Raw genomic sequence first — 20,428 nt, forward strand, 5'->3', positions numbered from 1 at the left:
CTGTGGAGGAAAGTCCACAGGATCGTCCTTCACTGCGCCCCCCACATCCGTCTCTTTGGAGGAAGAGAGGTGGAGCGCCGAGCCCTCTTCATGGGGGAAAGTAACCGCTCAAGAGCAGGCTTCCGAACCCTGAAAAAAGACACTCAGAAAAGACACAGCACAGTACGTTACACATCACTTTACACAGCAGGTAACATGTCACATTACACAGCATGTAACATAGCATGTTACACAGTACAGCACATTACACAGCACGGTACACAGTTAATCATATTACACAGCACGTTACACAGTACAATACGGTACACGGTACGTTACACAGCACTTTACACAGCACGTAACACATCACATTACACAACACAGTACCATATACAGCACTTTACACAGCATGTTACACAGTACAGCATGTTACACTGTGCAGCATGTTACACAGCACATTACACAGCATGTTACACAGCACTTTACACAGCATGTTACACAGTACAGCATGTTACACTGTGCAGCATGTTACACAGCACATAACACAGCATGTTACACAGTACAGCATGTTACACAGCACATTACACAGCATGTTACACAGTACAGCATGTTACACAGCACATTACACAGCGACTTTCGATAGGCTTCTATAGTTACCATAGGGTTGAATAGCGTACACATTTTTTCCCATGGTATGAACTGTGGTAGTGCTCTCTGTCTCTGTGAATGTCTCTATCTTTGTGTCTTTGTCACTCTCTGGTTGTGTCTTTATCTCTCTCTCTCTCTGTCTCTCGTTCTCTCTTTCTGTGTGTGTGTGTGTGTGTGTGTGTGTGTGCGCGTCTCTCTCTCTCTCTCTCTCTCTCTCTCTCGGTGTGTGTGTGTGTCTCTCTCATCATTTCCACACAGCGTTTCACTTTGCGCATGTACGGCTCGCACTCCTCATTACATCCACACCAAGATGGCGTTAACGCGGCTGGCTAGTCTTCTGGTTCTCCTCACCCTACATTGTGAGTAATGTTTTTTTTTTCAGACTATTTTATTTCACAAGAGTGTTGGTCGAAAGTGTTCCAACTTTTTTCTCTATGTGGTCGGTTTTTATTTTTCTTTCACATCGACACACGGAAAGTGTAAAGTAGTCGACATGTTTTGAGAAGCGGCAGCTTCGTTCTCTTTCAGCCGAAAGAGATATAGAGTGAAGCCGAGCGGCTGTAGTAGTGTGTGTGTGTGTGTGTGTGTGTGTGTGTGTGTGTGTGTGTGTTAACACATTCAGAGTGTTTGGAATTAAAAAACAATAGTAGCACAGTGTTCAACTTGAACCAGTTTTAATTTAGTCCTATGATTTCTTTTTTCGGGGTTAGAAGGGGTGTGAGTTTGTGTGGCATCGCCGGTCACACTTGTATCCCGCTCCGGCGTTAAAGTCAGTTTTCTGGGATTATAATTTTTATTTTATCAGCAGTTATTGATATGTACATTCACCCACGGAGAGTTTTGTGTGTCGGTGTAGGTTCGTAGTGAACTTTTCGCTTTTTAGAAAGTTTCAGCAGCTCCGTCAAAGGATCCGGAGCCCTGAATCCGTGTCTGGATCCCGCGGTTTCGATGTGAAGCGCGTTCTTGAACCTCACCGCTTTCCAGAAGCTTCGAGGGGGAAAAGTGTGTAACGGTGCACTGATGCGGAATAACGGGACAGTGTGATGCTCGGGTAGCTGTACGGCCCCCATTCCCTTTTTCAACCAGACCTTATTTGACTTTTTCAGTGTAATTTTCATTTTAGTGATTATATATTATATCTTCTATTTTTCCAGTCAGTGCGACTTTTCCACGATTTAAACAACCCCCTATTGAGAGTCTTTTCCTCCTCTCATTGAGATCACTTTAGGAACCAGCTCTTAGCTCCTTCTTATCTTATCTTCTTCTTATCCTATGACCAGATTCTTCTTTGTTTCCCAGAAAACAAAAAGGGTAGAAACATTTGACTCTCAAAACTAAAGTTTAGTACTAAACTTACATTTCTTGTCCTTTTTGCTCACTGAATGTATTTTTCACCTTTATTTTGTTAAGATCAAAATGCAGCTATAGAAACATCCAGATGTTGAAATGAAGGTATTTGTTGATATAGTGGATAATAAATCAGTGTAAACAGTAAATTACATTATATCAATTTATCATTTTTTGTTTGCCTGTAGATCATGTCATACAGTATGTCAGTTTTTATTCTCCCTCACACTTCCTATGATGGTATATATATATATATATATATATATATATATATATATATATATATATAAATACACACACACAGGAATCCCCCACTTTACCGCGGTTCGAATCTCGCCCCCAGGTTTGCTTTTGCCACATACCTAATTTGTTTAGCTGATTTTCCCGTTCTTTCACGATCCAAAAAAATATATAAAAATAGGGAATTGTTCTTATGGAGTTTTATGTTGAAATGATGCAATTTATTAATAAAAATACAATTATTAATTATAAAATGAAGGTAAATGTTAATACAGTACAATACTGTATACATAAAATAGCATTTTTGGTGTGGCGTCTGTTTATCGCGTTTTTTTCGTTTATATAAATTGTTCGTTTGTTACTTTTCTAATTAAAAAAATAATTTCAGAAAAATAAAAACACACGACTTTGGGCTATTAGATGATACAGAGTTTGTATTAGTCGCGAGATTGGCGCTTCACGAACGAGGAATTAAATAACGAACCGAACAAAGACGCAAAAAAGTTTTGACGTTAGTAGAGGAATCAGTGTTGATAAAGTTTTTATCTCAGTCATTAGCCAGAGATTCACTTTAGTCCTTTAGTGTGAGTTAAATGTTGAACATTGGATGTGATTTAAACTTTGGATGTTAGAAAAGTATCCTAAAAATTATGACAGTATTAGTGATATGTCGTAGGAAAAAACTAGGACGTAGGTAATTTATTTGATCTTTTACACAACAATACATACAACAACAACAGGTTTAAGAGTTTGTTTGCGTTGGATGGTATTTCTGTCGTAATCTAGTGATTGTTTACTTGCTTGATTGATGAAGTCTCCTGCTGGAAGAGCTTTTAGTGTTATGAAGTTGAAGGGAGTAACAGACTAACAGGAAGTGTTTCTGTGATCACTCGAGCATGAGCACTGGCTTAAATCACCCAACATATAATTAGCCTTACTGTAAATCTTGTGTCTTTTATCTTGTTTAGGGTCTTTATGTAATAGCCTTAATTGAAGTTTTGGTCTTACTGAGACTGAATAAAAAATAAAAAAAAAGGAAAGGAATATTTTTCAAATTCATAATCTATTTCACTTGTTAAGTGACTAATATTGTAATCAGGGTGGTGTTTTCACAAACAGCATTTTTCAAATGAGTCACACCATCGAGTGTTCAGAGGAGAAAGCCGACATTCGGAGCACTTTGTTATTGTCTGAATGTTTTAAAGCTGTGTCTCTAAGAGGAGCAACGGTGCTCTGGAAGTTATCTAGTGCTCCATGCCAAATGAAAGCGATGCCAGGATTCGCTGGAGTTGGACAAGCGTAACGTAATGAAACAGTTTCAGCTTAGGGTAAACATTTCTTTAAGTGGGAGATGTCAATTTTTCCAAAGATATACAACTGTTAAACAATTTTCGACGGTTGATGCAGACCCGTCACATCCATCAGTAGACTTTCTACAATTATTCTACCAATATTTTACTTGATTATCTTATATATATTTAAGATTACATGAGTCTCAGTGCTAAACTCATACAGTAAACGAGACACTTTGCAAGTCATTGTGAGGTTAAATATTAAATGACACTGGAATCGTGTCATTTAGTTTCCAGTGTCAGGAAACATGTACTGTAAGATCCATAGGAACTTGAGGGTGTTGTTTTGTTGTAAGACCTGTAATAAATCAGCAGTTTGAGAAAAGAGAAAGTGTCGAAAGTATTTTCCCCAAGAGGTGCCGTGTGTCAGCTGCTTTCCCTCCCTCGGTTTCAGAGCAAATGTGCTTCAGAGCCGTCTGAGAGGTTCGCTGGTCCTCCCGGATTACTCCATCACTTCCAGGCTCCGATATTAATAAGCGGTAACAGATAAACGAATGTCATGCGTGAAACCTCTCCCCTCACATCATGGGCGTCAAGGTTGTTTTTCAGTCTAAACGGCGGGACCCTTTTGAAAAAAGCCGAAAGCCAGCGCAGAACACAATGAGATCAAGTATAGATCATACGAATGGCAGGTATGAGGAAATTCCTGTCATGCCATCCCCATATTCAAGAGGAATTTCACAGACACGGGGCACCAAAGTAATCCGCATGGGTACCACAACAGTCAGGGTGTGATGAAACGTGCTGAGTCGAGGAGCAACAGGAGACCAGCGTAATGGCCCAAAGCAGCTGAGGGCCTGCGGGTCGGAGCGGCTGGAGGATGGCGGAGGTCAGAGAAATATCCGAGGCAGCTCCCCACACCACACACGCTCAGCGTTGGCAACAAATGTGGAATGTGGTCCCACAAGATCACAGAGCAAATGGAAGCCTACAAATATGCACAGGATCAAAAACACTGCACCGAGAGCATTTACTGGCTTTTCTGTGCCTGGAAAAGATAAAAAGGTGTATATCACAGGGAGAACCTTATTATGTATATGGAAAGCATCAGAAAATGAGCCCAGAGAGGTCATTATTATAAAATATATGGGTGAAATTTCTTAAATTATTTACCCATTAGCTAAAAAAATGATTTTCATATACAGATAGAAGTGAATTAATTGGTGTGTCTATTTAATTGTCAATTGGAAAGCTAATAAAAATGTGTCTTTTTTGGAAAGACCCAGGCTCATTTTTTTTATATTATGCATTTACTTTGCTACACTTTGCTATCATTTAAGGCACAATTTCATATTCAGGAGAACAATATTTCCTATATGGTTTAACTACTGTGCAGGAAACTACATTGACTAAAGCCAAAACACTCATTTCCAGCTCTCTGAACTGTAGAAGAAGAATATTGGTATATTACAATTGCATTGAATTTATAACTAGGTACATGAAATGCCTCTCTCCTGAAGTGATCCTTTTTTTATTTCTGCATTTCTTATATTATTTTCCCTCGGTAAACAGGAACAGATGGAGCAGAAAGCTTAGAACATACACATTCATGCTGAAGGAATTCCAAACATGCGCATTGCCCAAATGTCAATAAGATGTCCATGTCTAGCTGGCCATTGATCAAAATAGTGCCTGGCTGCTGCACCGAAATTACTAATGCATGTTCAAAACAAATGCAGTTCGGCTCTTACTGCAAGCACCCCCCCAAACCCCCCCCTTCCGCGGAATATTTTCCAGCCCCACACTAAACACTGGTTTTGATAGGGGTCTAAACCCTGGTCCTGAGGGGTAGATGAGGTTCTTTCAGTTAGTTTTTTTAAGTCCTGGATTTGGAGGTTCTGCTCACAAGTTCACACTGAGGTGAAAGTGCCAGAGCAGCATTCCTAGAGTATGTGCAGCCTTGCCAGTGGCCTCGCTCCCTCACACACAGACACACACACACACACACACACACACACACACACACACACACACAACACCACCACCACCACCACCACCACCACCAACACATCAGTTCACAGCCTCGGCCGTTCAGCATGACTGTCTTAGTTCACACAGGGATTTTTAATTACATAGCAGCCTGAGTTATAGTGGAACTGAATCAGGCACACACACACACACACACACACACACACAATGATTTATTTAGGGAGCAGAGATGCAGTATATTTTCCATTTAATTTCCCTGAATTATAGCCGGTTTCTCGTATTGGATTCGGCCCTGTATTTACAAGTTTTACCGAAAGATAATTATTGTTTCTAAAAATAGTTCAGCTCGCCCGACTTCGCATGACATCAGACTGCCGCTTTAGCCGTTGCAGAGCTCTAATATGAAACGAGATTTGATCGGAATTGTAATAATAACCTGTGTGCATTAACTTTCAAGGGGGTTCCAAAGGTCATCAGGTGCTTTAGTCATATAATTGGTAATACCTGAGGCATCAGCTCATAAGTTTTTCTCCCCCAAATGTTCTCCTACCTGGCAATTTCCTTGTTTTTGTCGTCTAACATGTCCATCACTAGGTTACAAAAGTGGGGTTTACAGTGACTTCTTTTTTGTTATACTGATTTAAGAGCACTGAGCTGAAAAATGTAAATTCATTCATCAATGATGTTTTCACACACAGGCGATGGATGTTTTTAGAAGCGTTGTGTCTCAGAAGGTTTCCAGAACTAGAAATCTGTGTTTCATCATGTCGAAGCTGGTATGCTGGCAAGCGGGGTGTCGGAGTTGTTTTTGTTCTCTGTGCAATAATTAAACAAATGGAAAAACGACTCTGAATTGCCGATTGAACCAAAAAGCCCATCAAACATTCTTTGCCATTCTGATGTTCTACAGAATATCTGCAATTAGACTGAAACATGTGTTGGGTTAGTAACAAGGACAGGACGAACATTGATTGCTGTTAATGTGATTGTTTAGCTGTGTTGAAAACATGAACAGGGTGGTCAGTTCGCTTTCAATTCTCTCCAACTCCTTTTTCCAGCCTGCAGGGCAACTTAATAAAAAAAAACAATGCTTTATGATGTTTATGACTTGTGCGATTTTCAGTTCTTAAGAAATACGTTCACGAAACACACCGAGACCCTGCTGACTTCTGTGTCTTCAGTTTCCATAGGCTGATTATGCCTTACCTAAAATAGTGCCTGTCTCGCCGTGATTAGACTCCTCACTGCCTGGCTGATAAGCGGTTGATAAGTCAACAGAAACGGAGCAACCAGAGAACCTTTTTTCCTCCTCGCCGCAATCAGTCACTCCTCCATGAAGCGAAGTCCACATTAGCACCAGATTTACCGCGTGTGTTTAACCAACTGGCCCGATTGCACTGACAGATTGTAACAAGACCATCTGGCATGTCTGATAAAGCTAACACGTCTTTTATTTATTTATTTTTTCATATCAATCACATGACTAAAACAAAGACAGTTTCAGAAACGATGTAAAATCATCTTGCAGTCATTCTAATATCCATGTCTTATGGTCAACAGTGTATCAGTAAGCATCAAAAACGTGTTCGCAAACGGTGCGTTAATAAACAGGAACAGACAGAAGGATTGATATCCAAGGAGAATAACTTTTAGTTGTGTGTAAAGATCGAGCCAGGGTTCAGCCTATGCCATGGTTTAGCTTTGTAACAGTATGTACTCAGCACTGTTACTGGTCATGAGGCAGCATGTGCTCGGGTCAGTAAGTGCTTTAGATATCTGTCAGAATGCTTGACATTAGTCGGGTGCTTGTTATCCACTGACCCTGAATCGTACGTACGTCCAGTGTACGCCACTCACAGCTCGCTTCCTATAGCTCACTCGCAGAGATTAGAGGACGAGGGACACTGTAGGCTAGTCACAAATGAACGGCTTTTATGCCCTGGAAATGAACCTTCACCTTTAAAAAATGTACAGTTCTGTAATATAATTCTGTAAAATTAATTTTTTCAAGCCCCATTTAAATATATTTGCACAATTTTTACTACCACCTTATCATTATATAATAATTATCTCTTATTTTCTCAGATTTTCTCAGATTTTTTTCTTCATAGCCCCTTTTATTTAATGCACAATTTTCTAAGCGGTCGATCAGGTCTACATTTCACTGCAAGTCCCTGTATATATCTATGGTTGTGACAAATTTAAAATATCTTGACTCTTAAAGTATCGCCAAGCTGCAACTTGTATCCGGGGTGACCCTGCGCTCTGACCCCCGGCTTCCTAACATCGCTGGCATATGCAAAGAAAGAATGTCACTGTGCTGTAATGTACATGTGACAAGTTTAAAGCACATTTACCTTTTACCTCTTTCAACATCACCCTTATGTGTAACGTGAGGGCAGGAACCAACGTCAAATACTAATGCAAAAACTAAACGAAGCAACTTTTTACAAATAAATAGTTTCTAGTGAAATATTTTTTGTACTTTTATATATTTGTATTCTGCGAGTGTTGGACATGAGGCAGGTAACAATATGATTGATGTCACGGTTCCAGCTAGCTTGGGGTATTAGCGATAGATGGCCCTGTACGTTTTTATCAAAGGTGCTGGAGACAACAGTCTGCCTGGTAGTCTTTCTTTAATTAGATCACCCCGGAGTTACCCTAATGTCAGGAAAATACCCAGAGATACTGTACATCAAAGCTTTTCTGTTGTCTGCGTGTTTTTGCGAGCATGTCCTAAATGAACCACATTATCTCCAGTGATCAGTGGGTTAATGGTGTTTATGGAAATGGACGTTATCAGGCTTTATAGTTAACCTTAAATGGTGTTATTTAGAACAACAGTTTTCAGGGTTTCCTGTAGAAAATGACGTGGAGAGAAAGAAGTGTTTGACCAAAAGGTGATAAATGACTGTGTCTGCCAGATGGCGTAATGTAAAAGCATATGTACAGAGTTGAGAGTATTGCACGGTTTCACGAGTCAGCGTAAACAGACGAGTAAGCCGTGTAAACGGATCTGACATATCAAGAGAGGACGGGATAAAAAATGTAAGTAATGAGCGAACATAGGCAAGAAAAGGGAAATGGAAATGTCAGATTGCATGACTGCAGGCAGTTCTATTCAAATGTCAGCCTCGCCATAGAGAATAACGTGGGCACGGGATAAAACCCTCTGCGGCTCAACTCTATTCAGCTTTGTTTATTTTCAGCTCGTTCAACTCTCCTAGTTTCAGTTGTTTTCTAACACAGCTGTGTGATTTCTCTGGAGCCTGTAAACGGATTGTGATCTTGCTATTTCATTCATGTTTCCAGATTGTCCTCGTTAATAAACAACATACACACAGACCTACATTTGTGTTAGTTGGAGCACTTTTTAATATATAAATATTGCATGTCGATTTTAGAATCCTCAGCGTTTATTGGGAATGGATACACTACAGGAAGTCTTTGCTCAGTGGTCGGGGGTTTAAGCCACTCTCGGGCCCTTGATCATGGCCCCTTAACCCCCTGTGCTCTAGGGGGGGCTGTTTCATGGATGACCCTGCACTCTGACCCCAGCTTCCTAACATCGCTGGGATATGCGGAAAAAGAATCTCACCATGCTGTAAAGTTCATGTGAGAAGTAAAAGCAGCTTTTCTTTTTTATATTTAATTAATTGTTGAACTGTAAATGTAGTGTCATGTCCTTAACACAAGGATATTTCTGTCAAATAATCAATATAAAATTTTATTTGTTTAAATGTGTCTGTTTTCCATAAAAGGGTCACATATTCCAATTGCCCCACTCACTGAATAGACACGTCATTTAATAATACAGTCCACAAATCCAAAGTGTATCAGAGCCACTTTCCTATAAACAAATCGCATCGGGGTTTTTTTATTGAGTCTCCGGTGTGAGATATTGAAATGCTTTAACCAGGACTGTAGCTATCGATTATTTTAGTAATCGAGTGTTCTACCGATTATTCCAACGTTTATTCGAGTAATCTGATAAGAAGGACTTTTTCTTTATTAAAGAGCAATACTAAATATATATACATTTTATTGCCGAAATTGCATAAAAGAATATCTGTGAAAACTAAACCCATTTAGTGCAATTAATTGCCATATTACATGCATATTAAATGCAAATCTAAATATATAAATAAAAAAACATAAATACAAATATAAAAACAGATTTCAGATTACTCTAAAAAAATCTAATTAAAAAGCGAAGCGTTTTAGTTTGAAATGATCCCTAACGAATTCTGAGTGTTTTTTTTTTCTCATAATTCCCGAGTTTATTTCTCGTAATTCCGATTGTATTTTTTTTGTCCGAAAAGAAGTTAGACTTGCGAGAAGAAAAAAAAAGAGTCGAAATTAGGCAAACTTTTTTTTTTATGTGGCAGAAACGAATTACGAATAATTTGCCTCAATGTTTTTTTTTTTTAATCGTATTACTCGAGTTAATTGAGGAATCGTTTCAGCCTCAGCTTTAACATATTGTAAGTATCTCATTTTTAAAATAGTCATTTTTCTGTAAGTGTTTGTTCACACAACTCAAATGCAGGACCTGCCACGTTCGTGACAGTAAGATACGCAGGACTGCCTTAGCGAGAGTCGGCCCATGGTTCTCCAACTTGGACATTCTTTACTTATTGCTTTTTTTTTGATGTTACAAGAACAAGAACACAGACATGTAGCTTATGAAATATTGATGGCAGGAAACAGTGGAGAGAGAATAGAGCTGGCAAATAATTCATGGAGCAAATATAGAAGAATAGAAAACTGCATGTGAACAATGAACAACCTTTTATACTTCTCATGAAACAGATTTCTTCCCACAAATTGTTATTTTTTGTTAAAAATAGCAGTGCCAAATTTAATTCACTTTGCAGGAACAAAAACTTGATGTTCTATAAGATTTAAAGTAGGATGAAGAAGGAGGTGAAAGCTTAGTGGTTAAGGTGTTGGACTTTGACTCCAAAGGTCATGAGTTCAAATCCCATACACACCAAGCTGCCCCATTTGGGCCCCTGAGCAAGGCCCCTTAACCCCAAAGCTGCTGAGTTGTATAAATAAGATAAATGAAAGTGGCTCTGGATAAGGGCTTCTGCCAAATACTGTAAATGAGAAACAGAGTAACTGTAAGCTGTTAAGGAAAGTGTCATAGTTGAATATATACAATATTGTATATTGTATATTAGTATATTGTAATATATACAGTGAATATGCATTGTCACTGATTCTTTTTCCTAGAAGAGTATTTTAGGTTGGTAGCAGTAATTTGTCACTTTGTTGTTGAGGATTTCCCTGGAATTACATGTTTTATTCATGCTTTATTTGAAGCAAGGTTTTACAATAAAGGTGTATTCAGAATTTTGTTAAGTGTTTGATTAGAGAGAGGGATGTTTTTCCTACAGTTTTAGTTCAACTAGAATATTCATTATATGTTGCTTGTATATTAATTGAGTCTTCACTTCGAATTTGTGTTTTGGAGTAGAGCAGCCCTTCCAAACTGCCTCGAGCACACAGCAGGGTCATTCATGTGCAACCGGCCAAGCTTTATTTCAGATCACCAACACTTCATATCATCCCTTTTTCATGTTTGTCTGGAGGGAGAATATTCTTTCCTGTTAGAGACTCAGTGCTCGAAGGACAAGCTACAAGCCCCAGACATGCAGAACACGTACTTCGTGTAGGTTAAATCCAAAAACAAACGAATGTCGGGATCCTTTTGGGTGGTCGCAGAAGCTCAGGGGCGTTTGACTTGTACTTATCTTGGGTGGGGTTAATTACCATGTGCCATTCAAAACAAAATCGTAATTGGTATTAATGGGCTTGGGAATACTACTGACTTCCTCCTAGTTTACATTATGTTTTCCGTGACTAGCAGACAAGACAAGATACCACATCAGGAAACTCTGATGGCTCTGATGTGGTTACTTGTAAGATTTTAAATGGTGTGTGTGGAAAACAGACTTGCATTTATTTGTATATTTATTTTTTTCATGAATGCAAAAATAATCCGCCGTTGTTGTGGGTTAAATATGCAGGATTATGATGATAGGCCTCGATTTAGCAATGACATAGGGATTAAAGTGGATCCTTAGTATTGGTCAAGCTTCAGATTTGAACATTAATACTCTTTTTTTTTTTTTCAATTATCGAATCAGGGCCCAGATACAACACTGTGAAATGTTACATGGGCAAGATTTTTCGTCCATCAAATGCCACTCTTGCTTAGTGATGGAATATTAAATGAAGTGGTAGCTCTAATGTAGAACCTGGAGTGATGTCCTGGAGTGACTTTATGAATCCCTGATTATGAAGCTTGGTAAGACTTTTGTTCATGTATTTTTGTGACATGAACATGATGAACTCATGCAAACCCCCCCCGAACAGCCATCTGGAATGTCCACATTTGTTTTAGATGCCCGCAGGACCGATGGCATCAACCTCTCAGCATTTTAGTCGACTTAGAAAATGCGCCAAGCATTTCCCATAAGACAGGGGATCCTCCCGAGCAGGTGATGGAGGGCTTCCTCTTCCCCCACTACCCCACATAACTCCTCACCTGTTTCACAACATTCCCTCCCAGGCTCCTCATACCGCCTCCGCTAACTATTCCAGTCTGCAGTCTGCATTTCTGAACGTGTTTTTAAGCTTGACTCACACATTGTCCAGTGCATCGGATCGCTTCAAAATGACGTGCTTGAAGTGTCGATTTCTTCCGCACGAGTTCAGACAACAGGTAAAGCAGTGCAGACGTTTCAGACGAACCGTCTACCTGTTTGTAAGTCCACTGACATTGAGCTGCACTGCAGCGATAATGTTTACAGTGAGATCTGCACGTGTACGGTGTCATTATTTCTTAAAAACAGAAGCTGCCGTCCATTCGGAATGCAAATACACATCCTACAGGGTGTTACAGGTCAGTAATGAAAAAAAAAACTTCATCCTAGAGCTAATTTCATCACTACATAGTGCTTCTTTTAATTTTTAGGTCACTAGTCTATTAAAAACTAAATAAAAACATACAAAATGTAACGTTTTGTACTTTTAGTACAGCATTCAAGTGACTTTCCTGTCATAGTCACCGTATTTATGAGCCACTTTCTGGCTTGAAGTTCATTTCAAGAAGTGTAAGATGGTTAAAAGTCCATAAACAATAGAACAATAAACCTACGAGTTTACAAGTAGTATTTGCTGCTGTGTTAACATTTTTCGAATTGTTCCTTCACGTACTAGGTACTCTACAAGCTACAGTGCAGTTGATTATCATCATAAATTAAAAATCTATTTATTTTTTAATTATCTAATCACAGATTTAGTAACAGCAGCGCAGTCAGTCCCAACTAACTATACAGTATGACGTCACCAAAACCCAAGGATATTTGAGCTCATAGTTGCCGTGAGCAAAATATCCATCGGTTGGTTTATTTACTGAAGATCATATTATTTATATATATCATTATATCATCTATTCCACGGGGTCTTGAAAAGACCAAAAAAAATGGGTGAACTGGTCTTAATTGTCCGATGTCTTTGCAACGCTTCATCCAACGCTCGTTAAAATGCTCCCGCAGCACTTGTTTCTGTTTGTAGTTTCTGTGGTGTTGCAGTTTTAATCTAAATATAATCAGCCGTCTTACGACTACAAATAAGAGCAACGTGGAACAGCCAATCAGCTTTCTGTTATTTACATGAATCTATCTTGGATTGTAACACAGGCTTTTTTAGCTTAGCAATACTCGGCTTGAAGAAAATACATTTGGAGCTCGGTTAAGGCCTGTTGCTAACAACATATATTTGTGTGTTTTTGATTAAATTATATGGGTCTTTTTTATTTTATTCTTAAAAAATTTTTTCACTTTGTGAAACCTGCAGAAACCACGATCTTAACAAGGCCTTTTGAAGTAAGACTAGGATCGGATCTTCCTTCAGCATTGGGATGATGGGAAATTATTTTCAACCTCACTGTGTTGAACTTTATAATGAGACAAAAAATGGACACCTGGCTTTTGGAAGCAACTTAGCTGTTGTATGTGTACCTCCTCAGAATAGGGCACTGTATGGCCATTTATAGCCAAGGCCCAAACACTGCAGAAGAAGTGAAAGTTGCCACAGATCAGGTGAGCTGACCTCACCCTGCTGTGTAGATCATGCTGGTGAAAGCAGGGTGAAGAAGGTCACAGTTTGGGCATTGACTTTTCACCCTCAGTTCAAGCGCTGAATCACCTGTTGCTCTGTGTGTCACCAGCATTGACTCATCCTTCACTCAGCTACAGTATGAACACAGTAGGGGTCCGTGAATCATCTTATTCCGAATGGAAAATAACCTACTTGCACAAAGAAAACTCACATACAGTATAAAGATATTTTTATTTATTTAATCAAAGTCCTACCCCTTAACCTGGAGCTTTGCTGCTTGTTATTCAGGATATAGTCCACAAAATGTGCTGTTTTCATGTTACATAACCGGAGATTGTTTACAGCACATTTCCTGGGCTGGTACTTATTTCAATTCTGAAATAAACCACATGGAAAATATTGTATTTTGTTGCTTTAGAAGCTGGACTCATCTGAGCCTGCATGTTTCACGTGTGAGCGTAGGCCTCTTCGAATGGCTTCCTGCTATAGGTAGTGATTCAGCAAAGGATTATAGTTCTTAAAGGATTAAAACCGACATGCTGCAATATTTCCATTCAAAGAGCATGCAAATGTTTCCATTAAGCAGGAAGATGAAAATGAATCAAAATCAGGATTATTGGCCAAGTGTGTTGACACACACAAGGAATTTGGATCTTTCAGCTTGGACTATAGAAGACAATACAGACAATGTGGGACAATACAGACAGTACGAGTATTAAATAAGAACTTCATATACTTTACTACAGAATTTGCCAAATATAAGGGTGTAAACTGACGCATTTTTCCCCCAAATATAAAGCAATAGGTTTTCTCTCCGACTGACCAAATAGTATAGCGCCATTCCAGTGGTCTAACCGTCATGGAGCGAAATCACCACACAGGACAGCTTCTTTTCAGACCAGCAAACAAAAGGCAATTAACCGAGCTAGTATTGGGGGCCACTGCTGCACAAAACACGAGGCAAGCTGAGAGATTTGTGCTTGGTCTGCTGTTTTAGGCCCGATAGTATCTCAGAGAGCACAATGAATGCTTCCACTCATCCTATTAGAGCGTGTTTCTGAGCTTCCTGCTGCTGGCTCAGTTACAGTCCGGCAAAGACAGAGTTACTCAAGAACCCGAGCTGAAAGCTTTATTCTCGACCAGTTGACTTCATTTCTGTTTAGTTGCTTTCAGTATCGGAGCGTTCATCAGGTTCGCAAAACGATAAGGAGTTTCCATAGTGTATTTCAAATTCTGCTAGCAATATGAAAAGTCCATTCTCAGTATTTTGTTATGACTTTTATCACCATTTGTAATTGACAGCAATGTGGGTAAATCACAGTGTCGATTCTCCACACACAAGGTGTTGTGCGTCTTATCGCAGTGCATTGTGGGATTTTATGAGCGCACTGCATATTCCCCGCTAAGCAAAACTCCCAAAATAGTGCACCAGATAGTGGATAGGGGTTAGGGCGCGGTTTTGGATATACATATTCCCTTATTTATCTCTCTCTCAATCTCTCATTCTGTCTCTCCTCTCCTCTGTGATAGAGACAAGCGAAGGAGCGAAGGATCACATCACCATCGTGTCGGTCGTTTCAATAAATAAACATTTAGGACTGTTGAACTAAATTCAGAAACATCTTAAGTACGGATAGTAACAGAGCGATTCTGTAACCTTTGCTTATATCACCCAGTTTATTCAGGATTTCTCATTTCCCACTGCATTCTGGGATGTTCTTTTTAAGCAGGAATTGGCAGGGATTATAGATTCACCCCCACTAAAATCAACAGGTCCCCACTAGTCATGTGGTGCTATTATTCAGCTGAATACATTCTGCCAGCGCTGTGGTTTACAGGTTGTAGGAAAAAAACGACACCAAAACAACAATAAAAAAAAACGCTGCTCAGTCAGTAAACAATAAACGTCTTCTAGATCAGTCATACCTGAAACCTGCACTACACAGTTTAGTTCTCACATCGCAATACCCGATTTATCTAATGAAGAGTTTAGAGAACCGAATCGGTTCATGAGAGAAAACGCAAAGACTACAAAAACATCGCCCTATTAAAATGATCTACATTTTGAAACAAACAAAATAAAAAAAATTGCATCATAATAATTGAATATGTCTTAACGATACGCACAAGTACCACAATGTAAACGTTCGCTATAGAATTTCCAACCAGAGTGTTTAGATTTAAATGAGAAAGACAATGACGACAGTAATAATCTGTGGAAAAGCGCATCGTGTTGATATAATATGGCGATATAATCGTGACATATTTACTAGTCATAGTCTTTTTACAGCTTTTTGTCTGAAGTAAAATTCAATTTGCCATCTGTGCCATGACTAAATGTTATTGAAACAAAAGTTTTATACACAGTTACAGTTAACGTCCCCCCCCTCCCCCTGATTTTCCTAACCTGACCCACTACATTTATGTTTTTCCCTGACCCACTGCGAGGCACACTTTGCCCTGAATGGTGTTGTGATGACCCTGCTGTATTAGCGTGTCATCAGAAACACAGAACCGTTCCTGTCCCATGTGCCATATTTGCCAGCCAAAGAAGGAAATATTTATTTATTTCAGCAGTTATTTATTTTCCATGGCATTTGCAGAAGGCCCCCGGTGCAAATTGCATTCCTAATTAGGATTAAGGAAGAGGTCAGTCTGCTTGGACGAGAATGCGTGGTATTTGCAGCAACCGCGGCTGATGCCATCTGTGCAGAGAGCAACGAGCGGCTAATTCTGGCAACGGCAGCGACGCGATTTACAGATCTCTGTGGCGACAGCTTCCTGGTGAACACGGGATTCGCGCCTCGAAAAAACGACCAGCTCAGCTGAATTCAGCCCCGAGTTGTTGGCGGAAAAGAGCACATTTATTTCCTCGGACAACACGGCTTGAGACCCATTGTTCAAAAGGTTGTTTTGTCTACGTCCTCCCGAGGCCAGGAGATTGAAAAATGAGCCATAATTAGATCTTGTTAAGGGGGATGGTCTCGGCTTCCTGAAAATGGCACTGTTCCGCTCAGACTTACCTGTAAACGCATCAAATTAGTCGACAGTGCGCTTTCTGCCCGGCATTGACAGCAGCTATAAATAGCGGAGGCTTCCCGAACGCTAACATGTTCTCAAACCCCCGACTGATAACTCACAGACCTGCCGCCCTCAATTGCCCAATAAAACGCCTAATTCACTTTGAGAAAGGATTCAATTTCGGGTTTTTTCCCAAACCCTGCTTAAGTGTGTAACCTCTCCCCATTCCCATCATGTTAATAAAAAATAAATAAATATATCAAATAAAATAATAATCAGTGAAAACTACTTTCGATTGTGTTATTTAAAATTCAGAAATGTATTCATTGGGCTTAAAAAATAAGGGTTGCCGTATCTCGGGCATAACTACCACAGCCTTCCCTGCTCTCCACTGAACCATAGGATGCTTTTACACCAATGAGTCAGCGTTCCCTGTCCAAAGAAGCAGGAAATTAATACTTTTGGTGGGGTTTTACACCGAATTAAAAAGAGTGAAAAACAACACAAAAACAAAAGAAACGTGTAGGCGTAGGGGAAAGTGTCGGGCCCATAACATACTTAAACAAACACACACACACACACACACACACACACACACACACACACACACACACACCACCACCATCTGAAATGGTAAGAAAATAAGTCATGCAGTTTCAAAACAACAACTTGTAGTTGGTCTGTCCAAATGCCAAAGATGTTTATACAGTTTTTATCAGTTGCTTTGAAACGTTTCTCAGATCAGAAATGAAATTCTCAAAACTCCTTGTTCAACCTCCACATCATCTCGTGAACCTTCAATTGGCGACAGACAAAACACAGAATTACAATTTATGAAAATGGATGAACAACCAGGAAACAAACAAATACAAATACAAGTGTAAAATCCTGTAGTGTATGAAAGTGTATGGCATCAGATCAACCAATAATCAACTAGTTCTCTAAAACAGGTCAAAGGTGAATCTCTTGAACCTTCAATTGGCGACAGAGCGAAACAAATGTGATGAACAACCAAGAAACGAATGAACACTTGTACAGTACAGTAAAAGTGTGAACCTCATCCGATCTCTTGCAATCAATATAAATCAAATATGCAATCAAATAAATACATTTATGCTGCTGAAATTCATAGATGCCAAACAGAAGAACACTGCATTTTCGATCACTGTGATCCAAACCGTAGTTTTTATCAGGAAATACTAAAACTGTGCGCCGTCATACTGACAACATGACTAAACATTTTGATGATTTTGTTTGTGAGCAATGGGAAAAGGGACTTTTCACTCTGATGGGAATGAGATGTTCATTGACACAAATTCCTTTTGAGAGATGAACTAAGGATTTTGAGAAAAGTACAGGCTTTCGCAAGAAATCCAATGTGTTGTGCTGTTTGTAGGAATAGTTTTGTGAAATGCATTTACTGCTTTGCAAATATTAGGGATGATTCGAGAAACGCTCCAAAGCAACCGAGAACAACTATAAAAGCAGGCTATTATTGGCTGCATTGTGTAATAGATATTGATGAGGAGGAGGTTTGTGAGACTGGCAGACCATCGATGGGGATAATAAAATATGTATATAGAAAAAGAAATTGAAACGGGATCAGCTAAGAGTGAAATGACCAGGTCCTTTTTTTAGTCTCAATAAAATCACGGATTCTTACGCAATTTGGAATTGTGTGAGCTTTTCTTCAAATCTGGAATAGTGTCAATCAGTCATCAAACTTGGTGAATTTAGTATACGTCCAGTGGCACTGTTTAAATCCGTGTCACAAAACAGAGCCGTTTGCAGTCCTGGGAATTAACGTAACAACGTGACACCGAACAAGCGGTCTATTTTCTGCTTGGAAATAGAGCAGTTTAGCTCAGGAAGGGTCATTATGGGTGCTTGGAATGGGGGATGAGTGTGTGTGTGTGTGTGTGTGTGTGTGTGTGTGTGTGTGTGTGTGTGTTTGGATACAGATTTAAACGCTAACTGAAAACGACATGTTCCCCAGGAACCCAGGGAGACACTACACCCCTCTGCTTGGCACCGATCAAAAGAAGTCTTTAACCTGCATTTATTAAACACTCTGCTGGCTGAGGAGTCGTTACACATCCAATTCAGTTATAATCTAATAGACTAGCAGACTGCACCACTTGAACAAGGGCTTTTTTTTTTTTTGTTGGTATTATTAAACTTGAAAACATAGACAAGTGTCACTGTGGCTACAGAAATACGTGTTCTATATGTAGTTCAATTTTGTTTTGCGCATGTGCGAAATCGCTGCTATTTCCAGTCATCTGCAACGTTTTTACTAGAGCTGCAACAACAAACCGATAAAATCGATAACCGATATGAAACTGGTTGTCGACTAATGCCGTTAGTTGAGACGATTAAGTTACTGGTTAACGTGACGACAAGACGACACAGCCGCCCGCAAAATTTGGCGGCCCGAGTAATCGGATAAGAAGTACCTTTTTTACTTTTTATTAAAGAGCAATACTAAATATACATATAATAAATATGCTATTAATATAAATTTACTAAATTAAGGGTTAGGGTTAGGGTTATTACGGCAATTCCGAGTTTTTTCATGCAATTCCGAGTTTATTTCTTGTAAACATGGCACTACAGAGAGGGTGACGCTACCCGGTTGGCAAAAAAAGTTGGCGAAAACAAAAGTCAGAATTGCAAGAAAAAAAAGTTGCTGTTGTAAGAAAAAAACTGGGAATTGCAAAAGAAAAAAAAAACTCGGAATTGTGAGAAATAAAAACTTGGAAGTAGGCAAACTTTTTTTTTATGTGGAGGAAACTGGCTTCCATATGAATCTTCTCCTTGTTCCTCACTGTTTTCTCCCTTTTCCATATTTTTTTTTTCTGTTTTACCTGTCCAGAGCACTACAGAGTTTAGCGGGTGGTGCGTCAGTAATAATTAGGGATGCACCGAATATTCGGCCACCGAAACTTTCGGCCGAAAACCGAAAATGCACTTCTGGGCCATTTTCGGCCGAAAATTTTCGGTGGCCGAATATTCAAAAAGACTTTGATCACCGAAAAAACGCGGCCGAAACAGTTTGTTGTGATGACGCAAACAGAAACCGCGGCCTGCACGTGCTTGTCTAAAACAACATGTCTGCGGTGTGGACGTATTTCAGTATATCTGAGAAAGACCCACGGATAGCGATTTGCAAAACATGTAATGCCGAAATTTCGTCTGCAAATACTTTCTCCACGTCGGGTTTAATTTATCACCTGAAATCCAAACATCCCGATCGCTATGCTGAATATGAGAGAAAAGCGGCACAGAAAAGCAAAACCCCTCCGAGCATGCGCACTCCGTCTGTGGTGGACGTTTTTGAAAAGGCAGGAAGTTTCCCAGTGATGGTGTTGTATTGTATCTTTAAGCAGTTGCACTTGTTCTGAATGCACTTTGTTTTTATGAAAGAACATATTTAATTTTACAACCTTTCAGCAGGCCAGAGGGCCTGTACATTATTATTTAATGTACACATGAGTGCATTTAAGTTCAACATTTAAGTTTGAATTTTAATTTATTTTATCCTGTGCATTGTTGCAATGTGCTATAAATAAATATTTTCATAATTTGTAATTGATTTATTCTTTGAAACTTTAATATTAATTTATGCAATTGAAATGCCTTGATTTAAGTAAGGTTAGTACACAGTCATAGCCATAAATGCAATGGTAATAATAATTGCCATAATTTCTTTCGGTGTTTCGGTTTTCGGCCTTGCTTTCCTCTTTTTCGGGTTTCGGTTTCGGCCCAGAATTTTC

General features: G+C 39.3%; 1 protein-coding gene across 1 annotated transcript in view; it reads left to right on the forward strand.

The window, feature by feature from the left end:
* Positions 1 to 842: 842 nt before the first annotated feature.
* The window catches only part of jam3b (junctional adhesion molecule 3b), a 34,531-nt gene continuing 14,945 nt past the window's right edge, over positions 843 to 20,428 (forward strand). Inside the window, exon 1 of the mRNA XM_046868395.1 lies at positions 843 to 986. Within this exon, the coding sequence (XP_046724351.1) occupies positions 938 to 986 (49 nt within the window). The 5' untranslated portion in view covers positions 843 to 937. The remainder of the gene's footprint in view (positions 987 to 20,428) is intronic.

The sequence above is a fragment of the Silurus meridionalis genome, chromosome 15 (genome assembly GCF_014805685.1).
Source record: "Silurus meridionalis isolate SWU-2019-XX chromosome 15, ASM1480568v1, whole genome shotgun sequence".
Taxonomy (NCBI): domain Eukaryota; kingdom Metazoa; phylum Chordata; class Actinopteri; order Siluriformes; family Siluridae; genus Silurus; species Silurus meridionalis.